Below are 14879 nucleotides of genomic sequence, written 5' to 3' on the forward strand. Positions count from 1 at the left end.
AGTCTTGCAGAGTTTGATGCTTTTGGAACCCGTGTTTACTCGCAGGGGCCAGCTTTGGCTGGTACTGAACTCTTGATGCTTGGGTTTCAACCCCTGCGAGGCACTCGTTCTGCAACTTGCATGGCCATTTCCTCCAGACAGGGATGATCATATTCGCGCTTTTTTATTATTATTCACTAACCCCACGCAGCTAGATAGATGTAAACCACCTTGGCATCTTCGAAGTCTTGTCCGTCATATCTTGATGTTTGAGGTCAAAAAGATGCCAAAACTAAGCCCTCACAGTTGGATACGTCCTTCTGGAGACTCCCTCGTGTTACGTCCGCTCCCTCTATGGGGCTGTGCGTGTCAAAGTAGGGAGATACATTCCTTGTAAACAACCATAAATTGTGAATGGTCATTCTACCAGTACAGAAGAAGCGCTGCCTGGCGAGATTGGAAAAAGAAAACGAAGAATGCTCTGGTGTTGTGGCATGCTGTAGATCTGCATCGCACATAGGTCCTTGCTAGGGACTTGCAGCAACCCTTCGTCGAAGACCTGCGTCTCCATCCCTGTGGGAATCTTGTTCCTGCATTTTGAGTAGTTAGATGGTTGAAAATTCCAAAGGTAAAGTCCGTGAAACCTGCATAGGTCCTCAGGACTTGGTTGACTAAAGCCAGCATGAAAACTGCTAAGCGCTCAGGTATGGCTGAGACCATTGGGGGTTAGGCGTGAATATGGAATCATTACCACTCCAACGTTTCAATATGGAATGCGGGACAATTTATCATGAGGCGTGGTCCACATAACCTTGGTCACTTTTACTCACTGTTATTTACAGAGTCACTGTCGTTGAATATCCCTTAATTGATCCCAAGCCAATCATTAGCTGCAACGGATATACTTCGAGGTAGGAGGCGTTAACGCCCATACCAAAATCTATACGTGAATGAATCGAATCTTTCTCCCCCGAAACAGCCATTGGACATAGTTAAAGGGCTCATAAAATAACGCGGTGATACTATGTTGTTTTATCCTAGAAGGGAGTCCAAATACCACGCAAAGACGCGCGTTAGCTAGTTGCAACAAGGCTCTCCACCCTAGCCCCCCTTGGTTTTCCATTCTCTCCATGATATGGTCGAAGGGGCTGCATATAAATCCGATGTAACTCCCGCAGAGCCGTGGGCTCTGTTTCTCCCAACGACCTGTCCACTTGCACCATTCACTCATTTTCCGAAACTATTACCATTTACACTCGTTTGGAGACAATCATTTGGACATACATTCCTTCCCCCTGATCTATATCTTTGTTCATATACACCACCATTCACAATGGCCCGATTCAGTCTCTCATTCCTCTCTATTTTCCTCGTCCTTGCGGTCCTCACTCTCTCAATGCCCACCAAGCGTGATGAGCCAGCCGCCGGTCAACCGTTTGGCCTCGCTGGTCCTGTTGGCGATTTGGTTGTTAGTCAACTGTTCCAAAGTCCCCATGACCTGTACCATATTAACCAATGAATCTAGAAATCCACGAAGTTGATGGATGGTCTTGACTCGGACAGCAGAAAGGAAAAAGCGGACAAGAAGGCAGCCCTGAAGGAGCAGGCCGAAGAGGAGGAGGCCAAGGCCTATGCGAAGATTGCTGAGAAGAGTGCAGCTTCTGCCAACCCTACTCCTACTCCCACCCCTACCAACAAGCTTTCCTCCGGAAATTTCGTGACCCCAACTACTACTCCCACCCACAAGCCCACATCTGAGCCCAATGCCTTGGGCAGTCTTCCCATCATCGGTGGTCTTCTCGGTGGTACCGGAGCCGGTATCTGATTGACCAAACATCGAGCCCGATATATGAGACTGGATATGAAGGTGTTGCAGAATCTGGAATGAATACAGTTCTCTTTCGGTGGACGGTGGTTGGTCGATATTTATGTTCGTTATGTACTTTTGTTTACAAGGAGAATGGTCAGTGAAATCCTTGTCAAGTTTCATGATTAATTTGATATGATTAGTTCCGTTGGTTGTTTGCAGGGTCTTATTCTCAACCCGTCCTTCGTAAAACCGTATCCACGGAAGTGCTCGTTCGAACAAAGCACACTCTCTTCCACTCTAAACCGTAGTCGCATCACGAGCTCGGGTAGCGGTTCGCCTGTTGTTGGCCTTCATGGAGTCCCGTGTAGTAGCCTGCATAGTACCACGACATCATGAGGTTCTTCAAGGACTCATCTTGGACTAGAAGTATATGTTAGTTAACTGAATCAACATGTCCCGAAGGTGGAGCATACTATTTGCCATGATGGGGTGCGGCATAGGCATAGCAGGAGTGGAAGCCGCCGAACTGGCATGAGCCACGGGTTGAGAAGGCTAGATATCGTCAGTAAATCCTTTGATGGGGAATACATAAATAAAACGGCAATATACCTCAGGAGCAGACTCAGAAGTGTGGTTGTCAATGGTCATTGGGACGTCTTCATCTGCAGGTTTGGTGACACCATCCTCGATGGCTTTGGCGCCTTCAGTGTCGCCGTGCGATACAGCTGGAGTAATACCAGTGTCTTCTGCTTCTTTCAAGACATCTTCAACATCTTCACCCTTGGCATGAATGCTCCAATAATGCTGCCGTCAGGTTAGATGTCGGTCACGTGAATCGGATATTTGGCGACTGACCTGGTATTCTTCGACAGCATCGTCCCAAGACTGAACCAGGGCAGAATCATCCCAGACCTCCGCGTGTGTCAAGGGCCCTTTTTTATTCTTCCCCATTTTCTTGGCCCATTTGCGGTTGGAGTGTTTTGGGCGGTAGCAAGTAAACATCTTGGCGGTGACGGTGGTAATGGTCGAGGCGGCTCACCGCCTTCCAAGCAAATCAGAGATGAAAAAAAAGTTTCCCGCAGATGATCGAGCAGCATACAGTCTCCAATTCGACACAACAAAACGTCAAAATGGCCCCTGATAAGAGAGTTTCAAAGCGCAAGGGTATGTGAAATGTTTATGACCGGTGTAATTTCTTTTCATCTCACTAACACTGCTACAGCTGCGCCTGTCGCCGCCGACTCGCCCGCCAAAAAAACCAAGAAGGTCGAGGCCAAGCCCGCTGAGGCAACCAAGGAGGCTGCTCCTAAGTCTATCCTGAAGAAGAACGAGAAGGGTACCAAGTCCAAGACAGAGAAGGCTGCTGCGCCGGCCAAGACCAATGGCGAGCCCACACGCCAGGTCAAGCCTCGCAAGCGTGCTGCCGACTTCCTTACCGACGAGGAGGCCGAAGAGCCCGTCGCGCCTGTGAAGGCTGACAAGAAGGCCGAGAAGAAGCCCGCCGCTAAGAAGTCCAAGAAGGAGGAGGCTGAGGCCGCCCCCGCTCCCAAGAAGGCTGCCGCGAAGAAGGCCGCCCCCAAGACCAAGAAGCCCGAGCCCGTCGTCGAGTCCGAAGAGGAAGAAGAGGCCGAGGAGGATGTCTCCCCTGCTGATGAAAGCGAGGCTGAGAACGAGGGTGATGATGACCAGACTGAGGCTCTCATCAAGGGCTTCGAGAGCAGTGGTGACGAGGATGAGTCTGATGGTGAGGGTTACAAAGAGGGTGAACCCATCCCCAAGGCCCCAGACACCAAGAAGGCCGAGCGCAAGCTCGCTAAGCAGCTGCGCAAGAACGGCCCTCCCGAGGAGCCCGGCACTGTCTATATTGGGTGAGTTTCGACCGTAATTTCTGACTAGTCTGAACTATCTAACATCCAATCCTCAGACGTATCCCCCACGGTTTCTACGAGCACCAGATGAAGGCCTACTTCTCCCAATTCGGCGAAATCACCAAACTCCGTCTCTCGCGCAACCGTCTCACCGGCCGCTCCAAGCACTACGCCTTCATTGAATTCTCCTCGACTACCGTCGCTAAGATCGTCGCTGACACTATGGACAACTACCTCATGTACGGCCACATCGTCAAGTGCAAGTACGTCCCCAAAGAGCAGCTGCACCCCGAGGTCTGGAAGGGCGCCAACCGCCGCTTCAAGGTTACGCCATGGAACCGCATCGAGAAGAAGCGTCTCGCGAAGGGCAAGACACGTGAACAGTGGTCGAAGAGCATCGAGTCCGAGCAGAAGAAGAGACAGGCTAAGGTCAACAAGCTCAAGGCTCTGGGTTACGAGCTTGATCTTCCCCAGCTGAAGAGCGTTGATGATGTCCCCGTCCAGGAGGCCCCCAAGGCTGTCGAGGCCACTGAGACCACCGAGGCTGCCACCGAGGAGCCTGCTAAGGCCGTCGAGGCCCCTGCCCCTGTTGAGGCCCCTGCTGCTGTTGAGGCTCCTGCTGCTGTTGAGGCTCCTGCTCCTACCGATGATACCCCCAAAAAGGCCAAGAAGGGCAAGAAGACAGAGACACCCAAGGCCGCTGCTACAGAGTCACCGGCTGCTAAGTCTCCTGCTGCCAAGTCTCCTGCCACCAAGGCGAAGGGAAAGGTCACTAAGAAGGCCACCAAGACCAAGTCCAAGGCGTAAACGGGATCATGTAAAAATTGTTTGTAATTTCATTTATCAAGCCTTTTTGTCAAATGCATTGTGTGTTTTTTTTCTTCATCATTAAATTCCCGTTAGTACTACTTAAAGCCTAAATCAGGATGAACAAAATCGCAAGAAAAAAAGGTAAACGGTGAAGGTATGGGAGTGGTTGATAGGGATCCCTCAGGTTAATAGGACCTTTTTCTCCCCTCTGGGATATTGTCTCGGTCTCTCTCTCTTTATCTCTGTGTGTGTGTGTGTGTGTGTGTGTGTGTGCTTGTGACTTTTGTAACAGCGAAAAGAAACCCCCATCATTTTCCCTGGTGTTTTTGTCTGACACTTTACTTCTATGTTGTAGATTCCCTCCGGAACATCGCAAGCCCTAACCCGATACCATACACGCTAGTCCCAACCAAGCCTAGCCCCATCACCTGACTAGCGCGAGAAAAATAAAAGCCACGCCCCGAAGATTCCGTTTCCTTTTCTTCTCCCAACTCCTCGCTCAAAGAATCGCATTCAAAGCTCACACACAAGGAAGCCTCGCTCCCTTTTCCAATTTTGCTTTGGGAGAAAGTCCCCGGACACCCTGCGCTTTGGGTAAAACCAAAGTACCAAGTCAGGCACTGCGGAAACGCGCCGCCATAGAAGCAATTCGATAGCGGCTTACGCCCTATTCCCTCACGGTATCTCGTGCCACCCGACGGTTACATTTCACGATGTCTCTGGAAACAATGGGGTGTGTGCTGGGTATTGGAGGGGGGAAGGAATGGTGGTAAAACACCTTTCCTTGTATTGGGTTGCCTTTCGTCATGTTCGGATAGTCATGCGATTGCCTCCTGTCTGCTTCCTCGGAAGTCGATGGAGGTAACTCAATGGGGCTCATTCTTGAGGCGAGGAGTTCCTTGGTCTTTTCTTTTCAAGAGTCTGTAGCTTATGGCAAAGCGGTGATGAGATGCTGTCTCATTGCAGAAGCCCTGTCACAGGGGCCGGACTCTTCTATCTTGCCATAGGCTTTTATTTTTTCTTGTTCGCGTGATGATATACCAATCATAGAGTCAAGCACAGAGATCCCAAGGGATTGTTGACGATAAACGATTTAAAATTATCTGATGAACATTATATATAGCCAATTTTTCCTGAGGAATTCAAATACCAATGCAATTGAAATAAATGATTAAAATGCAATCTTCATAAGTAAATCGTAGCATTTCACTTCGTATAATACAACCGGTCTCCATGCAATATAGCTAAGCTCATGTTTTCGCGTTCACTGTGCCTTTCCCTCAGCACCGACAGGCGCAGCCTCCTTCTGTTCCTTCTTCTGGCCAACCACCTGCACTAGCAATGCTCCCGCAACGTCGGCGGCGAGCGCAATGGTAGTCGCACAGACATTGCTCCAAACATGGATGCTGACGGATCCCAGCGGGGCGCGAGGGAAGGACACAACCCATTGAACGTAGTACGGGAACCAGGCCTCGGGGAGCGGGAAGACAGGCGTCTTCGAGTACCAGAACTGCAGGAACATCTTCAACCCGTTTGTGCTGAGCCAGCGGGCGATCTTCACGGTCCAGTCGAAGGAGGATTTCTGTGCGGTGAGCGTCTTGTCTGTAGAGAGACCAGCATGTTAGCAGTCTGAGCAATAGAGATAACAACGCCTCCTGTAGCCTTGTGGTAGTCACACGTACTCAGCGCCTCGTATTCCTCCATGGTCTTGTCGTGGCGTCTCCTAGCCTTCGCCCACTTCGCAAACTCATCCTGGGAGCTTCTGCTGTTCATTTCGTGCTTTTGCTCGAGGACTTGGCGCTTCAGCTGCTGCTGCTTGCGTGCAGTCCGCGAGGTCGGCGTCGGCAGTCTTAGGTAAAGGAGCCATAACTGTATGCCAAAGCGAGTAGGTGTTAGCGTGTGGAATCACAATATAGGTGCGCGGCGGAGCTGGGAAGCTTCTCAAAGGCCACAAATGGGATTGTCGGACACATACAAGACCGTCAATGGTACTCGCACCGATCGTATTGACCAGGTAAATTGCGACGTGCACGAAGAAGACCGTGAGGACGAGGGACAACATCGTGGCGGGGGCTGGCAAGAGGCGTTGGATGCGACGGCGCAGGCTCGGGGAGCCTGGAAGAATGCGACGGCGGCACAGTCGGCTGACCAAGCGAGTCTCTGGTAACTCTGCTGGGAGAGACAGGAAATGACCTGGCAAGATAGATGTTGGTTGCTGGTTGAAGGAGTGAATGACGTCCCTGGTTGTGGAAAGGTGGAAATAACAGCGGACTTGGCCTTTCCGCCTTCACTGTATCACGGTCTACTACACCATCTTGTCTACCGCTTTGCCTGTGGCAGGACAAATAAAATACGGAATTATTTCAAAGAAAAAAAAATACATATGATGAGGCCTTGACGATTATTTCTCCCAATTTCGACCAAACAACCAAACCCTCAAATGTCCAACCCGAAAGATGCATTCCAGGAACTTGTCCGCATCTTCTCATCTAGAGACAACCAAGTCCTCGAGATCGAGATCATCCCACCGAGCCTAGGCGCTACATTCCTCCAGGATGAATGCTCACTGGGAATAACCAAGAAAGCATTAGTGCAGGCCTTCACGGTCGCGCGCCAGCTCTTCTTCGACCGATTAATGCTCATGTCCGAAGATGATCTCCAAACCACCTTTCGGATAGACGGCCAGTCTAGAAATGCAGACTCAGCTATTACAGAAGTCATGCTCCTCTTTGACTGCGAGCATCTCACAGCCTGCAACTGGCGCAAGCGCCGACTGCAGGCAGCTGTGACGCATAGCCCTGGTATTTCAAACCAGACCTCTACCGCAACGGAGTTGTTAGAAGCCGAACTTACCCTCATGTCGAGCTACCAATGCTCGCCACTTCATCGCCATACCAAGTCGCCGACGCTCTGGCATCACCGGCTTTGGGTAGTTGTCCATCTGCTTCAAAGACGGCATTGGAGCCCTGAGGATCTGCTCAAGCTGCAACGGACAGAACTGGATGTTGTTCTTCGCGCTGGAGAGCTTCATCCCAAGAATTATTATGCTTTCAGCTATATGCGACAACTGGACGTGCTTCTCGCTGCTACAGTGGAGAAGACAACTGGGCAATCAACGTGGGAATCCCATTCAGCGCAGTCGGCTGTCGAACGGGTGGTTGCTTGGTGCTTGGCTAACCCACGCGATATATCGGGCTGGAGCTTCTGCCTGTACGTGCTAAGCAATGTCCCGGAGCAACGGAATCGAGTGAATGCCCTTGAGAGAGTGGTTAAGTTTGCACTTAACGTTGGATGGGAAGGCGAGAGCCTTTGGACGTTCGTCGACCAAACATCGAGGCAATTTGGGCTTGAAGGTGCAGTTGAGGATACCATGCTATTGCACTGTGATCAAGAAACCAGATCTCATGGTTCCCAAATAGCCCAAGACAGTCGACAGAAGAAGTCATGGCAGACCTGGCTGGCCCAGGCGAGAGTATATTGGGTCATAGACGGCCGAGAGAAGAACACATAACCGGATGAGATATGGATGTATATACTACCTGTTTACGTGTTTACGATTACCACCCAAATTGCACCTCCATGATATTTCTCATGTGTCGTTGCCTCGTTTGGTTAGCGCTTTGGTATACATGATTGGGCTAAATATGTGATGAACGCCAATGAGATTCAAACAAACGCCTCTCTAGGCACCTAGCCCCCGGTTCTTAAATCTGGGCATAGGTGGATGGTTCCGATCTTATCCATGAACCCAGCGCCGTCCTTCATTCGTAGTACACTTTGCGATGCTGCTCGGTGGGTTGTCTGTTTCGGGCGGTGGCGAGAAAGGTGGAGGGAGATAAGACTGACTGACGGGTTGGGTCGAAGGATTGAGGCGTATTATTTTTTTTTGCCTCCTGCTGCAGCCTCGGCGGCTTTCTTTTCGTCCGCTGTAGAAGAGAAGCGATCAGTACACCAGTCTCATGGCGTGGGTTGGATGTCTAGCGCATTGGGGATACACACCCTTCCTCTGCTTCTCGCGCATGATGGCAGCGGCATCATCCTTGCTCTTGGCGAATTCGGTACCGGTCTGGGTGTTCTTGTTCTTCTGTAGAAACGGTCAGTATGAACAAAGAGGAGCGCGCGGAGGAGGCCAGACGAACCGAGTTGCCCGCCTTCTTCAGGGCCTTGGCCCGATCGTTATCACGTTGGTTACCGCGTGTCATGTTGTTTATGGTATTATCGCAAAAGTATCAAAAGTAGTTGGGGGCGCGAAATGTTTCGAGAGTGAGAGAAAAAGTTTGGAGGGGTCGGCCGCATTCCGGCGAATCACAGGGGTTCCACTCATCTACGAAGTACTTCACTATATACTTCCTCTCGATATTCTTAATTACTCGATTTTGAATTATTGGAGTATCGGGGTATTTCTTTGTTATTTTATCTTGACTCATTTGATCGGCGACTATATGCTGGCGGTGATTGGGCTATAATTCTTACCTTGTTTCAACTCTGGTTTTCTACTTCACCCTGGCGCTTCGCCTCAAAGCCCACTACCTACAATGTATTTTGCCCTTCAAATATCTTGCCAGACTCACCTTGATACATGTATGATATAGAATCCTTTGAACTATATTCATCTAACAATAAGGCAAGTTTGAGGTAAGCAGAAACGAAACACGAGGAATACGAGGGAAAGAAGGGCGACTTGTAGCCGCCCACCAGTTTCAGCATGGCCGAGTATCCTCTACTAATGGCCAGTCATTTGATTACATCGGGCCCTAGTTGGGATCCCAATGCCGGAAGTGTAGGTAATTAGGCTTGTTCCGGTTACAACCCCGATCTCTGCGCTTAAAGGTCCCTATTTATTGCCTAGATCGCAACAATGAAACACCTCCTGCAGTGTTGCAGGATATCTCTCCCACTGCAGAGATGGGGTGCAGAACCCTGCCGACGTCTTTACCTAGGACTCAAATTAGATACATACCATTTGTGTGGTTCATCCAGACGTTTCAAGTCTATTCATAGAAAAAAAGTACTATCGCCTTTGTCGGAAGCATACACCTAGGCTGCGGCACCTCAATGGCCATTATTCCATACATGCCTTTCTTCATTGTCGCCCCCATTCACCCTTTTCTTTTGTCTTTGTGTTTCTTTATCCTTTTCTTGCCCTCGAGTTGATCTCATTCTATCGCATTGTTCTATTCTTTTTTGGAATATCAAGCTTTCTGCTGGACAGTCGCTTTCTTCCCTCTTTTAATCCCAACCCTCCCACCAAGTCTGCTAACAGACAATTTTCTATACATCCTCGACAACGAGTATCTACCATTCTTGATAAGTGCAAAAACAGGCCTGTGCCTCAATCATGATGACTCGCTTGCGTGAATCCCTGGCCGGTCCAGGGTACGTGATCTTGAACGTTATTCGCGTTCTCAACATTATCACTTTTATGGACCTTATAGCTGCTTGCGCAGTTTTGCTGGCCAAAATCGACATGCTCAACAGCTTCTTTTTCTTCGAGGCGGTGACCCATGCTGTGGTGGCTCTGGTTAGCCGTAAGTATAACCTTTCCTTCCATGTTCGTGATATAAATTCTAACGTTGGCAGTCTTCATGATCATCTCGGAGCTCCCCATTCTGCAAGGTTATTTCGACAATCACTGGCCGATGTTCGGACAAGAATCTAGCTTCTACTCTCTCGGTGGGATCATGATGATCCTGGGTGTATCAACACTGGGCACCCTGAACACCAAGGCCACGACCCAGGAAGTCATTGGAATGAGTTTCTGGCAAATAATCGTCTCTGCCGGCATCCTGGCAATGATAATTAGTGTGGTGAACGTTCTGGCAGTAAGTACCGATATCAACACCCCCCAAATTCGCCCAATATATTTCCTTGACCCAATGCTAACCCATTTCTCCCAACAGAGCTACATCTTCAGCGACCCCGAGACCGGCGTCAGTGCCCGCCAGGTGCGGGTAGATGGCGCTGTCGCACCACAAAAGGCAATGAGCCGGACCAGCAGTCACCGCACCCTCCATTTGAGCGTGAAGCGTGAGGAAACTCTGCCCACCTACACTCGCCAGAACCCGGTCAAGCGTGCGACCAAGCGTCTCACCGGCCGGTTCCCGCTCAAGATCTCCAAGCCCATGAACCCGACTCTCGTCCAGGAGAACGATGCCGCTTCCTCCAAGTACTCTCGTGACTCTGCGGAGATTCGTCCTCCCGACCTCGCACACCACCCTGCTATGTATTCGGGCCACATGGTTTGAGCTGGTTGACTGGTTGACTGGTCAACTAGGTCAGAATGGTGTTGTTTTGAAAGAAAGAAAGAAAGAAAGAAAGAAAGACTTGCGTTGGTTGAATAAGAAATCTTGCGTTATGGCGATGGGCGCACTCGGCGCTGTTTTATTCCCCTCTTTTGCTTTTGCTTTTCAGTGTTTTAACAGATCTAATTGAGACATATCATTTTTATGGTGACCAGTCGTAGTGTGCGTTATTAATTAATTGTAGAAGGGGAAGTACATTAGAAGACAGTAAGTAAGTGGTTGAAGGGCAGTTTCCAAAACAGGACGGGGACCCACGTTTGGCCCCGACTTTAATGAAGCTACATATGACATTCGAACACTCTTACACCTTTCTTTCGTCGAAACTCGATTCAACCTGTTCGAGATTCCGATGAAGTAAAGTTCATATTTTGGCAAATATGGCTACCATTGCAATCTCCTGGGGAACGTAAGTCTGGCAAGCTCTCTCTACATTCGCAATCTATCCTGACCGTGAATAGCGTCAAATCACTCCTCATATTTTTCGGCCCAGTCATAGTCCCACGCCTAATTACCGCCTATCGAAGTCTCCGTGTGTCCATCGCGAGTCGGCCATCGCCGCGTCCTCTCCCTGCCGCGCCCGGTCGCGCGCTGAACATCTTATTCGGTGGCATCGTCTTCTTTCTACTTCTAAGCCTACCTTTCAACCCCCACGCGCCCGAACCCAACATCTTCTCCCAGACTCGCTCTCGTCTAAACACCCCTACCGATGTCATCTTCAACCGTCTCGCCCGGCTTCGGCCAGATAACTTCCTCACCGAAGCCGACAGTCTCCTCCAGTCCAAGTTCACCTCTCTCGGTGCCCGCAAGGTGTACCTGACCTATGGCCCCGATGCCCTAGTCTCGTGCCAATACTGCTCCTTCGACAACCTCTACACATACCTCATGTACTACCTCCCATTCCACGTGTTGCTACCGCACCTTGGGCACCTGCTGCTTCTAGGCGTGGCCACATCCGCGCCCATCGCAGGGCGCGAAGCCTCTCGCTGGCGCGTAAAGTTCACCCTAGCTGGACTTGTTCTTGCAACCATCGATATCTACATCATGGCCACCTACGACGCGATCCAAAGTGCGCCACGTTCTGTGCGCGCGGGCCAGACACCGCCCTCCGGCCTCTACCACCACATCACACTTCTGCGACCGCTGGCGTTCGTTATCTGCGATGTGATCTGCTCGGTTGTACTCTGGCTCTCCGCGACTAACCGGTTCTTTTTCAAGCCGCCTTCCACGGTCGAGCAGGTTGATGAGGCAGTGTCGATGGCCGTGCAGACGCTTGTAGGCGCAAACACGAAACTCCATGCCGGGAGTGTTACTCGCAATGCGGTGGTTCGGGATTCGACTTTGAAGAATCGAGATGATTTATACTGGCGGACTATGGTGAGTGCCGAGAACCCCACCCAGGGGCCTGGAGAAGGCGGGGAGCAGATCCTCAACAATATTTGGGAAGAGGAAGAAGTTGCTAGGGCTATGTCACGGGTAATGGCTGGGCAAGGTGGAATTGATTTGGCTCAATTGGGAGTCAATGCTAATGATTTTGTGCGAAATGTTACGGAGGGTTTAGAGTGACATATGTATCATCTTAATATATCTCGTACATCGTACGTATATCTATCTATTATTATCCCATTTTTTTCAACGTGCCAAGACCATAGAACTGGTCGAAAGAAGTGTAAATAGACCGGAAATGGTAGACTGTTGACATCCAAACCCCTAATACAGAAATTCAACCAAATTTTTTTTTATTCTATATCCATCCAGCCAAGATAGATCTTCCAAGATTGATTTAGTGCATGCACCTCATACATCCAATCATCAATCTCGACATTCAACATTTAACGAGGCGGTGAGTGGAGCGATGATCGTCGTGAAGAGATGAAACGAAAGTTGAACCACGTTCCCCCTCTATTCCCTCCTTTTCTCCTTCAAATTATTCTCTTGCACTTTGACACTGTTGCTTTTCACGTTCCTGGTTTGAACGAGTAAAGTTTAGAAAGTAAATAAGGCTCAGATGAGGCAGGTCCCACATCCATCTCGGCATTGATCATTTTGGCTCGATTCCCGGTTCTCGACTCTACTCCCGGCCCTCGCTCCTCTCCCACGGCCCCCCCGTGGAATTTCGAATCTCCTCCACACTATTGGTGCTCTCTCCACCATGGCGGACACAGTTGTGCCATCGCAACCTTTACCAGAGCTGAAGGCGCGCAATGCCTACGTTTCCTCTCCGAGTGGATTGCGCCCAGCCAAGGAGACCACGTTCCGTGAATGGGTGGTTGCCAACCAGATCGGTATGAAGAAACACCTCAATCCTTGGATTAATATGGAGATAAAGGCACAGCCTGTACCTGACAGAGTCGCTGCGCTCCTCATTCAATCCTCGGAATATGCGAAATCCCCCACATCCTGATAATACCAGTAACGCTAACATCAATCTGCCTCTCTATAGGAATCTCCATGACCATCCTGGCTATGTTGCTGGCTCTGCATAACCTCTACCCCTCCCTCCGCCCATATACCCAGCCATTCTTCCAATTGTCCTATTATAACGAATCCTCGAACTCATACGTGCAGGGCTGGGACGATGTCTACTTCGTCATCAGCGCTGCTATTGCACTCACCGGTATCCGCGCTATCGTCATCGAATGGCTCATGCAACCTCTGGCGCGCGCTTGCGGTTTAAAGCGCAAGCAGTCGGTTCGCATCGCTGAGCAGGGTTGGCAAGCTATGTACTATTCGTTCATCTGGGGAGTCGGATTGGTGTGTTTGGCCCACAGATATTTTCCCTGGGAATATATAACTAACCGTTCATTCTACGTTACAGTACCTGTGGAAGACGTCATACTACTGGGGCGATTTCGCCGCTATGTGGTCGCAGTGGCCCGCCCGTCCTTTGTCTGGTTTGATGAAGTGGTATCTTCTCGTTGAACTGGCATTCCTCGTGCAGCAGATCTTCGTCATCCACGTGGAAGAGAGACGGAAGGACCATGTCCAGATGCTTTCCCACCACATTATTACCAGCGCTCTCCTGAGCTCTGCTTACATCTACGCCATGTACAATGTGTCCAATGTAGTACTATGTCTCATGGACATTGTGGACTTCTTGTTACCGGTTCGTCAATTACCATTCGCCCAAGTGCTTCTTAACAGCTACTAATACTTCCACAGTCTGCGAAGATTCTCAAGTACTCCAAGTTCGAAACAGCCTGCAACGTTGGCTTTGGCCTCTTCATGGGTACATGGTTCATTACCCGACACATCATCTATCCCATGGTGTGCTGGTCCGTTTATTATGATCTCCCCCGCGAACTTACCTATGGCTGTTACACCGGTTCAACAAGCGAGTTCATCTCAGCAGAGGCCCCCAATGCCTTCGCATACATGCTTGGACCATACTTCAGTCTGGACAACCCCATCTGCTTCAACCCCACTCTCAAATGGATATTCTTATCCGTCCTGTTGGTCCTTGAGGGACTGTCCATTGTGTGGTTCAGCATGATTGTCCGCGTTGCCTATGGTGTGGTTTGTGGCGGTAACGCCGAAGATACCCGCAGTGACGAGGAAGATGAAGACGAAGTCGAAGTGGGAAACCAGGCCGCATCCCACGTTCCAGCACATCTGGCTGCTAAGGACAGTGCCCCTACCGACGCACTCGAAACCGGGAACGCCCCGGGCTTGGATCGTCGGCGGTCCAACGGCACTGCATCAGTGCGCGCGCGGGGTCGTGGTCGTGTTCCTTTCGATCCGAGTGATCGGAAAGCTCTCTTGGGCCGCATTGGATGCGAAAAGCCTACGTAAATTCCCGCTTTCCATTTAACATTTTCTTTTGACCAAATTTTATGACTCCCATTTCGAGTTGCTCCCTTGCATGCCATGCCTCTGTCCACATACTGTACCGTGAACCCCATTTTTCGGGTGACAGCGTCGAACAGCCACTGGCCATGCAATGGAGTGCCCGAATTACGATGAACTGCTATTTCCAAAGTTGTTTGCGGCACATCGTTTTTCAGTCTGCTTGCCGGGTCTTATATCCACTTTATTTTTGTTTTGTTTTCTTCATATTCATACTCATTGTTATGTCGCCACTTGCCGGCTGGCGTCGGGGAGGTTTCCTGGTAT

The 14879-nt window shown here is 50.2% G+C and overlaps 11 protein-coding genes across 11 annotated transcripts; 6 read left to right on the forward strand and 5 right to left on the reverse strand.

Annotated features, from left to right (window-relative positions):
• Nucleotides 1-254: 254 nt before the first annotated feature.
• On the reverse strand, nt 255-550 carry N7455_005784 (uncharacterized protein; the record flags this gene model as incomplete). The annotated part of the gene is given in 2 exon segments (XM_065605123.1): nt 255-484; nt 496-550. The coding sequence occupies 2 exon segments, from the start codon at nt 548-550 to the stop codon at nt 255-257; spliced, it is 285 nt and encodes a 94-aa protein (XP_065462023.1).
• Nucleotides 551-1312: 762 nt separating this feature from the next.
• Nucleotides 1313-1804, forward strand: N7455_005785 (uncharacterized protein; the record flags this gene model as incomplete). Its single annotated transcript, XM_040959571.2, has 2 exons — nt 1313-1447; nt 1505-1804. The coding sequence occupies 2 exons, from the start codon at nt 1313-1315 to the stop codon at nt 1802-1804; spliced, it is 435 nt and encodes a 144-aa protein (XP_040810062.2).
• A 298-nt stretch (nt 1805-2102) lies between these two features.
• Nucleotides 2103-2791, reverse strand: N7455_005786 (uncharacterized protein; the record flags this gene model as incomplete). The annotated part of the gene is made up of 4 exons (XM_040959549.2): nt 2103-2209; nt 2263-2341; nt 2399-2593; nt 2645-2791. The coding sequence occupies 4 exons, from the start codon at nt 2789-2791 to the stop codon at nt 2103-2105; spliced, it is 528 nt and encodes a 175-aa protein (XP_040810004.2).
• A 128-nt stretch (nt 2792-2919) lies between these two features.
• Nucleotides 2920-4464, forward strand: N7455_005787 (RNA-binding protein; the record flags this gene model as incomplete). Its single annotated transcript, XM_040959564.2, has 3 exons — nt 2920-2953; nt 3012-3657; nt 3714-4464. 3 exons carry the CDS (start codon nt 2920-2922, stop codon nt 4462-4464), a joined length of 1431 nt encoding a protein of 476 aa, XP_040809988.2.
• Nucleotides 4465-4811: 347 nt separating this feature from the next.
• Nucleotides 4812-5347, reverse strand: N7455_005788 (uncharacterized protein; the record flags this gene model as incomplete). Its single annotated transcript, XM_065605124.1, has 2 exons — nt 4812-5126; nt 5147-5347. 2 exons carry the CDS (start codon nt 5345-5347, stop codon nt 4812-4814), a joined length of 516 nt encoding a protein of 171 aa, XP_065462024.1.
• A 384-nt stretch (nt 5348-5731) lies between these two features.
• N7455_005789 (guided entry of tail-anchored proteins factor 1) lies at nt 5732-6529 on the reverse strand (the record flags this gene model as incomplete). Its single annotated transcript, XM_040959504.2, has 3 exons — nt 5732-6069; nt 6150-6336; nt 6443-6529. The coding sequence occupies 3 exons, from the start codon at nt 6527-6529 to the stop codon at nt 5732-5734; spliced, it is 612 nt and encodes a 203-aa protein (XP_040809991.2).
• A 378-nt stretch (nt 6530-6907) lies between these two features.
• N7455_005790 (uncharacterized protein) lies at nt 6908-7978 on the forward strand (the record flags this gene model as incomplete). The annotated part of the gene is made up of 1 exon (XM_040959527.2): nt 6908-7978. One exon carries the CDS (start codon nt 6908-6910, stop codon nt 7976-7978), a length of 1071 nt encoding a protein of 356 aa, XP_040810009.2.
• Nucleotides 7979-7996: 18 nt separating this feature from the next.
• Nucleotides 7997-8724, reverse strand: N7455_005791 (4F5 domain protein). The gene is made up of 3 exons (XM_040959561.2): nt 8607-8724; nt 8467-8551; nt 7997-8393 (listed from the first exon to the last, which is right to left on the reverse strand). The coding sequence occupies exons 1-3, from the start codon at nt 8667-8669 to the stop codon at nt 8344-8346; spliced, it is 198 nt and encodes a 65-aa protein (XP_040810001.2). The 5' UTR covers nt 8670-8724; the 3' UTR covers nt 7997-8343.
• A 1081-nt stretch (nt 8725-9805) lies between these two features.
• N7455_005792 (uncharacterized protein) lies at nt 9806-10712 on the forward strand (the record flags this gene model as incomplete). Its single annotated transcript, XM_040959553.2, has 3 exons — nt 9806-9995; nt 10048-10289; nt 10368-10712. The coding sequence occupies 3 exons, from the start codon at nt 9806-9808 to the stop codon at nt 10710-10712; spliced, it is 777 nt and encodes a 258-aa protein (XP_040810056.2).
• Nucleotides 10713-11101: 389 nt separating this feature from the next.
• N7455_005793 (uncharacterized protein) lies at nt 11102-12332 on the forward strand (the record flags this gene model as incomplete). The annotated part of the gene is made up of 2 exons (XM_040959522.2): nt 11102-11175; nt 11228-12332. Exons 1-2 carry the CDS (start codon nt 11147-11149, stop codon nt 12330-12332), a joined length of 1134 nt encoding a protein of 377 aa, XP_040810060.2. The 5' UTR covers nt 11102-11146.
• A 198-nt stretch (nt 12333-12530) lies between these two features.
• On the forward strand, nt 12531-14558 carry N7455_005794 (uncharacterized protein; the record flags this gene model as incomplete). Its single annotated transcript, XM_040959567.2, has 4 exons — nt 12531-13051; nt 13210-13520; nt 13585-13872; nt 13929-14558. Exons 1-4 carry the CDS (start codon nt 12919-12921, stop codon nt 14556-14558), a joined length of 1362 nt encoding a protein of 453 aa, XP_040810003.2. The 5' UTR covers nt 12531-12918.
• Nucleotides 14559-14879: the final 321 nt, after the last annotated feature.

This window comes from Penicillium solitum (genome assembly GCF_028829755.1).
Source record: "Penicillium solitum strain IBT 25940 chromosome Unknown utg000003l_segment0_segment0, whole genome shotgun sequence".
NCBI lineage: Eukaryota > Fungi > Ascomycota > Eurotiomycetes > Eurotiales > Aspergillaceae > Penicillium > Penicillium solitum.

Bases quoted from the DNA above. Each gene is read 5' to 3' on its own strand.
- N7455_005791 (XM_040959561.2), bottom strand. From the start codon at position 8,669: ATGACACGCGGTAACCAACGTGATAACGATCGGGCCAAGGCCCTGAAG. The intron at 8,552-8,606 runs GTTCGTCTGGCC...CCGTTTCTACAG, and splicing joins TGAAGAAGGCGGGCAACTCG to AAGAACAAGAACACCCAGAC. The intron at 8,394-8,466 runs GTGTGTATCCCC...TCTCTTCTACAG, and splicing joins GCGCGAGAAGCAGAGGAAGG to CGGACGAAAAGAAAGCCGCC.